General features: G+C 42.9%; 1 protein-coding gene across 4 annotated transcripts in view; it reads left to right on the top strand.

The window, feature by feature from the left end:
- Nucleotides 1-12,307, top strand: part of Arhgap10 (Rho GTPase activating protein 10) — a 272,186-nt gene that overhangs the window by 218,484 nt on the left and 41,395 nt on the right. For all 4 annotated transcript variants that reach the window (XM_027410549.1, XM_027410551.1, XM_027410548.1 and 1 more), the window contains one exon: nt 1,827-1,977. In XM_027410549.1, coding sequence (XP_027266350.1) covers nt 1,827-1,977 — 151 coding nt within the window. The remainder of the gene's footprint in view (nt 1-1,826; nt 1,978-12,307) is intronic.

The raw sequence follows: 12,307 nt of genomic DNA, 5'->3' as shown, positions 1-12,307 counted from the left end.
CCCCCACCCCCACCTCCCCTGCCACACCTCTTTCCTCATAGCCTTCTCCAAACATCTCATCCTCAAGAGATGAGGAGGAAGGGGTGCAGGAATTGTCAGCACTTGCACCCCACTGTCTGTGTGGTCTTTCAGGAAGGCCTGCTTGGAAAGTTTCCACCCACCTAGTGCCAGTCCTCAGGGCCTAGCTTTCCACTGCTCACTGGTGTTTTGGATGTCCTGGCCCAGTGTGGTGTTTGGTTTCCTATTCTGATAGTGCCTCAGGGGCATCCACCATGTTTGTAAAAATCAAGCACAGATAAGTTCAGGGCTTTTATAAAGTGTGGTCATGGCTGTTCTCTTTGAGTGGGATTGTGCTTCCCATTGTCTCTCCATTACTATTCTCATGTGCCTTCACAGCCCACTGCTCACGTCCCCATATGCCACTACCTTTTTAAACTTGAATGGTGACAATGGCAGTATAACTTCTGGGCCAGCAGTCTGGGCAGCAGAAGATTTTCAAGGCACACTTGATTTCTCTTTTTGTCAGTGCCCTGTGGACCCCAGATTCTGTGGAAAGACACTGTTAGTATGTTACCAGGTATGACAGCAGATGAGATTTTCACTAGCAAATATTGGTCCATGGCAACTTAAATAATTTCTTATTCTGTTTATACATGAGGGGGCAGTGTGACACTATAAAGCAAATACACTGTTAAATTAGCTTATTTTTATTAGTATACAATGATTTTTTAGGTGAGGATTTCTAGGGTTTTCAGTTAAAACCCTTCACTGTCAGTCCTCCTGTGTGGACACACGTACATGTAAGTGACACCTTCACTCAGCACACGCGTCATTTACTTGATTTTGCTCAAATGGGTAAGTGATAATTGCAATGTCTTTTATTGGGAGTTTCTCAATATTGTGTTCTTTTAAAGCTAGGTGCTTGCTTCTTATCTCACCCGGAGGGGTGTGTCAGCCCTCTGCAGCACAGTGTCTGTCGGGCTGATGTCTCTAATGCTTTATTTCATGGTGTCATTGAAGGCTGGAGTTGCTTATGCTGAAGTGAGCCTCTAACCTCAGGTCTTGGTGGGAGGGAAGGTCTGTGATAAATCACTGCAATGTGACCACTTCTCTTTATGGCACACATATTACTTTGTCCAAGGAAAACAAATCGCCAAGCAAAGAAGCAGCACTTTTTAATTAATGTTATTATTTCTGATATATGAATGACACTGTAGATAAATCACAGCGGTGATGTTCTGGGCTTCAGAAATAGGAGAGAAAATTAAGAGGGGTTGGAAGGTATTAAATAAATTGATGAAATCTATAAAACATTAAATAAGAAAGTTATGAAGACTGTAAATCAGAATCCAGACAGGTGATTTCATAGGCACAGCCTATTTTTAAGTTGATAAAAAATGTTTATAAATAGATGTTTCTGTTTATGTTGTTAGGAAAAAAAATAAAGTCCAGTATTTTGGCATAAGAATAACCCTCTGTGAAACTTTGGGGTACATAATGCTTTAATACTGTATCCTGGCTACCTTTCTTTGGGAATGAAGAGCCATAATTTTGTCTACCCCATGGCGAAACCATTGTACTTGTTTACTTTTGGAAAAAAAATGTTTGAAATATAGTGATTTGGTGCTGTTTTAATTTTAGTAGAATTCTTTATTTTGAAATCTTGTGTTAAAAATATTTTCTGATGTCAAATTCAGATGGCTAGATTTTGGCTCTGGCCTGTCATGAATGAACCCCAAATCTAATGGGACTGGATTCTGGTTTGCTATAGCAATGCACAGGTTTCACTCATGGACACCCATTGTCATGCTTATACCCAATGACAGATATTTCGGACCTCGCCAGATACTGCATTCCCTGAGCCCACCTGCCTGTCAGCGTCACCTCCAAATGCTCCTCCAAGGCAGTCAAAGAGACAGGGGCAGCGGACGAAGAGGCCGGTGGCCGTGTATAATCTTTGTCTTGAGCTGGAAGATGGTAAGATGTGGATTGTTCTTGTGCTGGTGGCTCAGCATGTCATATGCCCTCTGGGCAGGCCCCAGTGTTTTAGTCTCTGTGCTCTAATTTCTTTCTCCCCTAAATTGTAATGTTTCAGATTAACAGGGAGGTTGACATTTTCTGGTCAGGGAGAAAAATGTAAGTTTCTGTTTTGTGTTTGTTTTTTGTTATGCACAGTTCTTTTTTTTATTTTTAAGACAGCTTAAATTTCTTTTTTGGGAGACATGTGTGACCTCCTGTGAGGTTACATAACCCTGAGACAAATGGAACTAAAATTAAAGCAGATCTTTGATGTGAGGAGCTGGTGGAGCCAATCCAGTGTTAATGCATCTGGATTAAAGGCACGGGTCACTGTTGCGGTGGGGCTTGGGCTTCTGCACCATACTGAACCCAGTGGACTGACATTCTCAAAAGGCAGAACTCTTAGTCATCTCCAAAGCCAGGGGTGGCAAACTGACCTGCCTTTGAAGTTAGGTTGCATGAACTGGATTCGGTGGACCTGAGGCAGATGGTGATTCTCATGTCCCAGCCAAGCTATCGTTGCCAGCCAGCTCTCACCTCATAGCCTTGTCTGGATTTTTAGGTCACAACCGAGACTGTGAGCCCCCAAAGGGCTGGCTGGTGACTTGTTCTCACATGGTTCTTGTGTAGAGAAGCTGATGTGGTGTCAAAGGCTGCCTTTTTTTTTTTTTTTTGGTTTTTCGAGACAGGGTTTTTCTCTGGCTTTGGAGCCTGTCCTGGAACTAGCTCTTGTAGACCAGGCTGGTCTCGAACTCACAGAGATCCTCCTGCCTCTGCCTCCCGAGTGCTGGGACTGAAGGCATGCACCACTACCGCCTGGCTTAAAGGCTGCCATTTTACTTGGGTATTTTCTCCTGTTGAGTCAGCTCTCCAAATTTAAGGTTATTCTTGACTTCTTGCTGCAAGCCCATATGCCTCTGTTATCCTTCCCAACACCTATGGGATTGTTGATTGGGACCAAAATATGATACTGTCATCATAAACACACATTCAAGAGAAAAGTGTCTATCAGTTAATGCACAGAGATGACAACTGCCCTCAAGTGACTGGGGGTACATGCAGAAAGATCCAGAACACCTCTGGTAACGGTACTGGGAGTGAGCTGCTCTTGGTTCTTTCTGAATCGCTTGCCATGTGTACATGTGACAGAAATACAGTCAGATACTATTTTTCTGTTTCCTGGAGAAAGGCATGAGTCATGAATGTCAGTTTCTGATTTGAGAGAAAGCGACAGAGACAGAGACACACACACACACACACACACACACACAGAGAGAGAGAGAGAGAGAGAGAGAGAGAGAGAGAGAGAGAGAGAGAGAGAGAGATAGACAGAGACAGACAGAGACAGAGACAGACAGAGACAGAGAGCGAGACACAGAGACACAGAGACAGAGAGACAGAGATCACTTTACACCTCATCTTTGAGGAATCTCCTGTTGAACTTGGAACTCACTGATTGGCAGTGAACTCCGGAGATTGCCCACCTCTGTCCAGTGCTAGGATTTCAGGCCTGTCTGACCATACTCAGCTTGTTGATGTGGGTTCTCAGGAACCACAATCCAGTCTCCCTCCCAGAGTGGCTTGCTCAGCTGGTACTTCACTGGTGGCGCCATCTCCCCAGCTTCCAGAACTTCTCTTCAGGCTTCCTTTCCACTTGAGATCCCAGCTAACTTTTTTCTCTTCTCACTTTCATTCTTTGTCAGCAAAGCTGCTAATAAGGAGTAAAACTGACTGGTCTGTTTCACCTTCTCTTACATCTCACCTGTCCTCTGGTAGAAGCGTTAATAAACAGTGAAACAAGCAAATGCCAGCAAGTAGGAGAGGAGTGAAAAATACGCACAACACTGCAAGATACCTGACTGGCCTTCAAGGAAAGCAAAGCTAACTGTTTCATGGTGGAGGTGATCCAAATCAGGCATTTGTCTGGAATCACAGTCACATTCTGTTAGTTTTAGGAATCAAATTGTATCTTAACAATCTATGGAAGGGCTACCTTTCGGTGCAAAGTTTCTAAATGATGATCAGTGACTGAGAAGTGCCTGTTATTCTCATCTTTGACGGAAAACTCAAGATGGCATATAGAGTATATTGCTCCTAAATTTTAGGAAATATATTTTTCCTTGATGCCAGGCAAATGCTCTGCCACTGAACCACAGTCACTCCTGATGTTAAACTTCTTAAATGCTAGTTGATTTTGAGGGGAGAAATATCAATTATGCATTTCCTTTATTCTATCTTAATCTTGTTGTTTCGTGATATTTAATTGTATGTTTTTTTACTGCTTTCTATTTTATAACTTTGCTATTTCTTTTTGGTGACAATCTTGACTTTTTTTTAAGCCTGTATTTATTTATTTATTGAAAATAGATTTTTTTATATACAATATAGTTTCATTACCGTTTCCTCTTCCCCAACTCATCCCGGATCATACCCACTTCCCACCCACCCAAATTCATACCTTTTTCCCCTCACTCTCATTAAAATGCAAACAGGCCTCTAAAAAACAATAATACTAGAATAAAATAAAAGTATACAAGTCAGAGTAGGACAAAAGGGGGGGGAGCCAAAATAGTACGCACACAGAAAATCAATAAAAACAAAGTTGTAAGCCATAACGCATAAGCACAGCTGTGAGGCTAAAAAAATAAAAATAATAATCCAGACAAAACATTGTGAGACAAAAAGCATTGCCGAAATGCCATTGTGTTGGCATCTACTGCTGACTTGGGGCTACTGTATGAGGGAGCTTCTCTGATGAGGGTGAGCAGGACACTGCTCCATGGGGATAGAAGAATGTTATCAGGAGTCATTTTAGTGCTCTTTAGTACCTGGTTTCCCCTTAGGACCATGGCCTGTCCAGTCTCCTCTAATCAACCTTCATTTTTCTTTTTTGTTTGTTTGTTTCAAATTAAACACGTATCAATTAAACATGTATCAGTGTTTTTTGCCTGAGTGTACATCTATGAACCACATGTGTACAGTGCCAGTGGAGGCCAGAAGATAACATCAGATCCCCTGGAACTGGAGTTACAGATGATTGTGAGATGCAGTGTGGGTTCTGGGAATTGGACCTGGCTCCTCTAAAAGAGTAGTCTATGTTCTTAACTGCTAACCCACCTCTCCAGCTCCAATCTACCTACCTCAAAGTTGTTGTCATAGTGGAAGCACCCAAGTTTGGTGAACCCAAGTTTTTATATTACCTTATAGGTAAGGAGGTAATACAAATCAGTTAAAAAGACTACTCCCCTTTATCACTGGAGCCAAGTTTCAGATTTGAGTTGTGTGAATATGTGTATGTGAGGAAACTAGTAGAGAGGGTTGGGGAACATATACCTGAAAGGAGGCACACAGGGAAAGGGCGCTAAAAAGCAGTTGATGTTATTGTTAGCATGTTAAAAATTCTACTTCCTGGAAAATACTATGTATTCATTTTTATTATGATTTCAGTGTTTTGAGAAAGAATCAAGTCATGAAGCTCAGGTTGGCTTCTACTCTCAGTGATGCTCCTGTGTCAGCTGTTAAAATACTCACCACATTGTATACTACCAGATCCTATCAACTTACAGCTGTATTCTTGTTGCTGGACTGCGAGAGCCTTCTTTAGCATTCAACTTGGTGAGGGTTCAAAAACCCATTTAAAATATTTTTGGCATTCTCACAGTAGAGTCACTTCCTGTGTCTTATCTGATTTTGTTTAAATATGTAGTATATTCTGGTAGAATACTGTAATGTGAATCTGTCCCTATTCTCCCTGTCCATTATAAAAGGAGGTAAATTTGACTTCATAAAATCCAGAATAAATAGTTTCTGTTGAAAAGTTAAGTAGATTTTTTTTCCTGCTAATATTTGAGAGAAGGATTTGAATGTGTAGAGATTGCTTGCAATTTGGTCATAGGTTTGGTAACTGAGCTTTTGGTGTGTTCCATCTGCCCTGAGCCAGTCATTCTGCCTTGGAGACGGCTTAGCATGCAGTTTAGCATCCACAAAGATGTGAGTCTTGAGGCCACTGTAAGGAGTTGGCAGGCCTGCAGGGAGATGCCTAGGACAGGCTCCACAGTGCAGAACCCCCCTTGAAGCAGCAACACAACACCATGGTCTGCACTTGACACAGTGTGGACGAGCCCATCCCAAGGTTGAAAGTTGCCCGGTGTAAGCACAGCAGCTTAATGCTCTACAAAGACTGCTGTGGGCATGTGTATCATGAAAGTTACCACTAAAGTCGTCAGATCAGGAGAACTTGTGAGGTTGGTACAGAGTGATTTGGATATAGGTACCACAAAGCAACTAAAGACAATTTTTGTCATATATGATCAAATGACATTCTGCTTCTAGTTATTTACTTAAATGACTGCCATGAATGGCAGTGGTTGTAGTATCTAGCTCTCTGAATTAGAGCAGCCATTAAATCTTCTGAAATGCTCACTTTTATCTTATAGAACGCACATTGCTCACTTTCCTCTTGAACTCCAAAGCTGCACCAGTCTGGCTGAGTCTGTTACGAAGTAGCAGAGTCCGAGGCAGGCTGCTCAGAACTCTGCTCGAAGCTTTCCTTCCGTTTCCTTCTCCTTGTCCCGTGTTTTTATTTCCTTAGAACTAGTAGAAAAGCTTCGGGAGAAGCTCAGGCTATGGTGGATGCTCACATTCTCCAGCTCCCCCGTTTTGTGCCCATGCTCCCTCTTGTATGAGAAGGGGCTGCTGTGTTTGCAGCAGTTCCCTCTAACATGGAGGGAAGTTTGTGAGTGTGAGATGACAGTAACCGATCTTATTTTCCTTTCGAGGCAGGATTAAAAAAAAAAAAATAGAAGTATTGATTTGAAGAATGAGTAGGAGAGGCTTACCATCTGAGTTTTGACTGAGTTCTTCCTCCCTTCATACCAGCTCTAATTTTAAACAGAAGTAGATGTTTATGAGAGTAGTTGTTATATGCATCTTCCTGAATATAATTAGATATTCTGTGCCTGTCTTCTGTTCATGATATAGCAGTTTACTTCTTTAGGCAAGTTAAAACTGTGATTGAATTCGGGTTGAGGGCAGAATCATCTGGCAAGCCAATTGGCAGGATATATTACTCTCTACTGTTGGTCTTTCTTGGGCACCGTTGGGTTGGCACTTTTGACATTTGGATGACAAACTGTTAACTGCAGCACATTTTGTTGAACATGTGTTATTGTAGTCCTACAGCATGGTGGATGGAAGCAGAGGGGAATGAGTGTACACAGTTGAGGGAGAGGCAGATGGGGGGGAGGCCTGGCTCCTGGTACTTCCTTCTTGTGCCTTATAGATAGAGGGGGAGTGCCTTATTTGGGCCAGACTCCAAATACACAGCAGGACAAAATTATCATGTTGAAGTCCCTTCAGCCACCATTCAATGTCACACATCATTGATGGACACTTAAAGTGGTGATGCATATGAATTTAGACAACTTCAGTGGATTAAGAGAATATATTTTGATTCCGGAGGTATGAGCAAGAGAAGTGAAGATGAGAAAGCAGGCCTCTGTGCGGTCTTCTAAATGTAGACTTTTCAGAGTAACTCAGCCTTAAGTATAGCAGGCAAGTATTCTGTGGTATCTCTAGCATATGTAGATTTTTTTTATCCTAAAATAGTGAACCTTATTAACTGTTGAGGTTTCTGACACTGTCCTTCATTTAGATTTTTTATGACAATGAATGCTAGAATTGAAATTATGTCACACTCCTCACAAAGAACTTCTGTAAAACCTGTGTGGTGCACACTACTTACACAGTCAGGCTGCTCTCTCTGCTCACACACTCAGGCTGCTCTCTCAATTACACAGTGAAAGTACTGTCACAGCTACTCTGAATATGATGGGCATGGTCGCTGGCGTGTGTTTGACATGATAGTGCCCGCTCAAGCCCACTGTCCTAAGTAGTGTTCTTCAGCCACAGCACTTTCACATCCCCCTTCTACCTCTTGTGTATACTCGGCCCCTCCCCAAACTCATGGGACCTTCTACTTTTTAAGCAGTAAGAGTGTGTGTGTGTGTGTGTGTGTGTGTGTGTGTGTGTGTGTGTGTGTGTGTGTGTAAACATGACCTATTAAGTCTATTCAGAATTGCCTGCATGTGTGTTTCTAAGGCTGACCACTTAGTGTTGGATCACAGTCAGGAGGCTTGTCAGTGGGGAAGATTAATTCCCCCTTTCTCGGCAGTTGTTAATTGACCATAGCCTTTCATGTAGGGTGAAGCCCCATGGGATTTCCTCCACTTATGTTGGCATGTCAATTGGAATTGTAGACCTTGTTTTACTCTGTTGTTTACAACACGTCCACTGTGATCCATAGGCTCATCCCAGAGCATGGAGGCACCACTGTACTAACAGGCCAGGGCTACCTGGTTGATGTTGTGGTGGCTGGTGTTCCCAAGAGAATGTGCTTATAAAGCCCCCTTCCCCCCTCCCTATCCTCTCCCTCCCTCCCCCACCTCCTCTCTGCCACCCTTCCCAATCTATCCCTTCACCTCTGTTCAGAAAGGGGTAGGTCTCCCATGAGTGCCAACAAAGCATGGCATATCAAGTTGAGGTAGGAATAAGTTCCTGTCCTTGTATTAAGGCTGGGTGAGGCAACCAGCATTAGAAATGGGTTCCCACAAGCCGGTTAAATCACTGGGGACAGGCCCTGCTCCCACTGACAGGAGTCCCACAAATAGACCAAGCTACACTGCTGTCAAACATATGCAGGGGACCTAGGTTGGTCCCATGCAGGCACCATAGCTGTTGATCCATAGCCTGTGAGCTCCCGTGAGCAGGCCAGTTGCTTCTGTGGGTTCCCTTGTGATGAGCCTGACCCCTGGCACATACAGTCCTTCTTCCCTCTCCTTAGCAGGAAGCCCCTGCTTGGCCCAGTGCTTGGTAAAGTCTCTTAAGATGTGCTTTTGTTAGGGAGCTGTGGCTGCCTTCCCCACAAGGATTAGCCAAGCATGTCCAACAACAGTGTGAGAAGCAGAAGGGCCACCGTAAAACCATAGTTGGCATGCACCATCACCTATATCCTGCAGCTGTAGGCTTTCTTTGTCGGCATATCTGACCAGATGTGGAAGCAGGTCTCCATCTTGGGGCTGGAAATGGTTCTTCTTGCCATTTTTGTAATTGTTCAACCTGATATTTCATCAGTGGGCTCTGGGCAATTACTTCCTGAGTGTGGGTGCCTCTTACCACCCCCTCAGAGCACACTGTGATTTCTTGATGTAGAACTACTGTGCTGTAATGCTGAGTCTGAGACTAGGCCCAAAGTGTGGAGTCCATGTAGACAGATTATTTCTTAACTCATTTTTACAGTGGTAAGATGAGTGGGTTAGAGAAGACAGCTAGAAGTTTCAGGCTGTAATTGAGTTGTGCCGTGCTAATAAATCATGCATGCTGCCGCCTCTGCATAGGCCTCTCCTCTGAAGCCTCCCGTGAGCTCAGCCCCTCAGTGCTAGTGAGAAAGCATGTAGTCTCGCCTGTGCTTCTGTGTGGGATGAACATTGTCCCTTTTCTCAGGAAAAGGAAAAAGGCGTATTTAATGCCTTTAAAACACACATAGCTGCTACTGTGGTGAAAATAAGTTCATGGCAGGTAACTAGACTTTGTAGAAGAGAGAAAATTCCTTTAAAGCTGGTCTCCCTGTGGAGTGTGTTCTTTCTTCACTTCTAATAGCTTTTATTTTAATTTCTAGTTCTGAATTCAAGCAGCTGTCACTCTCTTTTTAGCCCTCTTTGAGAGTCTTGCAGCGTAGGAGGTAGCCGGGCTGTCTAAGAAACATCTTTTCAAACCAACCACAGTATTGTTTATCCTGAATGAAATGGAAGTTTTAAGGCTGTCAAGAGTGACTGATTTGAAGTGTTTTCTATGGTAGCCAGGACGATGAGCAGATATCTTGAAGGGGGGAGGGTATTATGCCAATGTGGCCAATTCTGAATTACTTACATTACAGAGAACTCATGAAGACCCCAAGAATAAAGGTGAGCTTGCAGCTAAGGCATGTGCAAACCATGGCCACTTCCTCAGTCCCTCCCCACTCCTTGCAGCTACTGAGGAAAAGGTGGATCATATCCACAGAGAGAGCATCCTCACTCGAAGTGTTTTGTAGGGTTTGTGTTTGGCCTTTAGTAGCTATGCATGGCACTCTGGGGCTTGACTTGCTTCAGTGTGCCTGCTTGTGGAGGAGTACAGTGTCACCTTTGGATGTATAACCTAAAACCTTTGTGCCTGTTCAAATTACGCTTTGTGTTGTGTTTTTGGGACTATGAATATTCCCTAAGTTGCACAGGCCTTTTCAGGTATGAAATATAATTGTGACCATCATTTTGTTTTTCTCTTTGAGCCATAATACAAATAGTGATTATTTAATTCTGTTTATTATCTTGGTTCTTTTATAAGACAAAGATTTACATACTCTTTACTGTTCTTACCAGTATTTACTAAACTTAGGTATTCCTCAGAAGAAAGTGCAGGTGGTATTCATCTCTCTGTGAATTAAAGAAATTGGAATAGAGGGTCCATAGGTGGTCGGTTACAAGACCAGGACTAGCAGGAGTGGCTCTAGGATTCTGGGGACTTCATCACTGTGCTGAAGTGCTGAACAGTAGGAGAGGCACAGCCTGCAATAATGATAAAAATCTCCACATCCCACCCCATCCCAACAGTATGATTATGAATGAAAGGAAATTGTAAGAGAGTCTCCTTTAAAGGAAACACTGTTTAAATACACAAATAAGCATAGAAATCTAGAAAAGTAATCCGCACTGACAGTGGTTAACCTAAGGGCTTCAGAATCTTGTAATTGTGTTTATCTCTCTTAAAAAAAAAAAATAGGGATCACTCGTTATATACACATGATATACAAACGACATGAGGCATTCATGTAAATAGATGTGTATAGAAGTCTAGCTTTCCTTTCATTTCATGCTCGTTGTGTTGGGTATTGGCTTAAGATTTTGAAGTAGGAGGGCTAAAAAGTGGAGCCCTGGAGTGATGGCATGGGTGTCCCTGTATCTATCCATCCATGGCCACCAGCTCTTGCTGGTGTTTTTCTTCCTGAGGTGCCGTTGCTGAAACCTCCACCTCTTCCCCCTTGCCCTTCTCTGCTATTCACATTGCCCTTGCATTTTGGGGTGACTATTACTGGAGACGTTTGGGCGGAAAAGAGTTGGATTGAATGGTAGACTTACACTTGTGTTTAGATGAACCTGGACTGAAATCCCTGACCTCCCTTTGATGGCTTTTATGGCCTCAGCAAATCCCCCTCTGTGCCTCAGGAGTTTGTGCAGTACAACTGTGACAAGGTTTTTGCTAATCACAATTGAGTTACTGGATGTAAGCCACACAAGGTGTAGTGGATGCTCCAGAATTTTAGCTTCTGTCTTCTTGGTGGCTTGATATATGAACGACTTCCATTGGTATGCTTTCAGAGAAAATGTAGTTTGGTATCTTGAATGATTTTGCCTAGTGTAATACCTAGGATTGTTGATGGCTAACACCTTTACTTGGTAATTGCTGCTAATTGAAGTTCAGTATGACAAAAAAAGCCAGGAGCAGAGAACAGGTGAGTAGCTGGGAGTCTCAGTAGCTTTATTGTCCAGAGCAATGGTTCTTAGCCTGTGGGTCATGACTCCTGTGGGGACTGCATATCAGTTATTTTCATTATGATTAAAAACAGTAGCAAAATCACAGTTATGAAGTAGCAATGAAATAATTTTATCTTTGGAGGGTCACTACAACATGAAGAACTGTATAAAGGGGTCTCAGTATTAGGAAGGTTGAGAACCCCTGGACTACACTGTCTTTGTGGGCCCGAATTTGTGTTCTGTGCACCACGCTCTCAGTTACCTGGAGTGTGAAAGTGATAGGAATCTCTGGAGTTTATGTGAGGGTTTGTTCAGTGCCCATTTCTCTTTGATTTTTAAGGATAAAGGCACATGGCTGTTGCATTGTTTTACTTGCTGGTGAAGGTAATCTCAGTCTCTTAAAAAAAAAGATGCTGAGGACTGTGATCAAAGTACAAGATGCCCTGCTTTGTGGGCTGAAGCAATTTGCTGTGACTTTGTTGACATTGCTCCAGGATCGGTCTTTCCTGCTTCTAGTTGAATTGTTGGGACTTCTATTGACCTTTGCAAGTGGTAGAGGGGTGACCCACAGGCTAAGAACCATTGCTCTGGACAATAAAGCTACTGAGACTCCCAGCTACTCACCTGTAACCCAATGCTTTATTAACTGCTGATGTAATTTGATAATGGGGTCTGGTTTCATTGTTGTTGTTTATTTGTTTTGTTTTGTCATGGGCTTGATT

Source organism: Cricetulus griseus, chromosome 3 (genome assembly GCF_003668045.3).
Source record: "Cricetulus griseus strain 17A/GY chromosome 3, alternate assembly CriGri-PICRH-1.0, whole genome shotgun sequence".
Lineage (NCBI taxonomy): Eukaryota > Metazoa > Chordata > Mammalia > Rodentia > Cricetidae > Cricetulus > Cricetulus griseus.
This window is presented reverse-complemented; position numbering and strand designations above follow the sequence as displayed.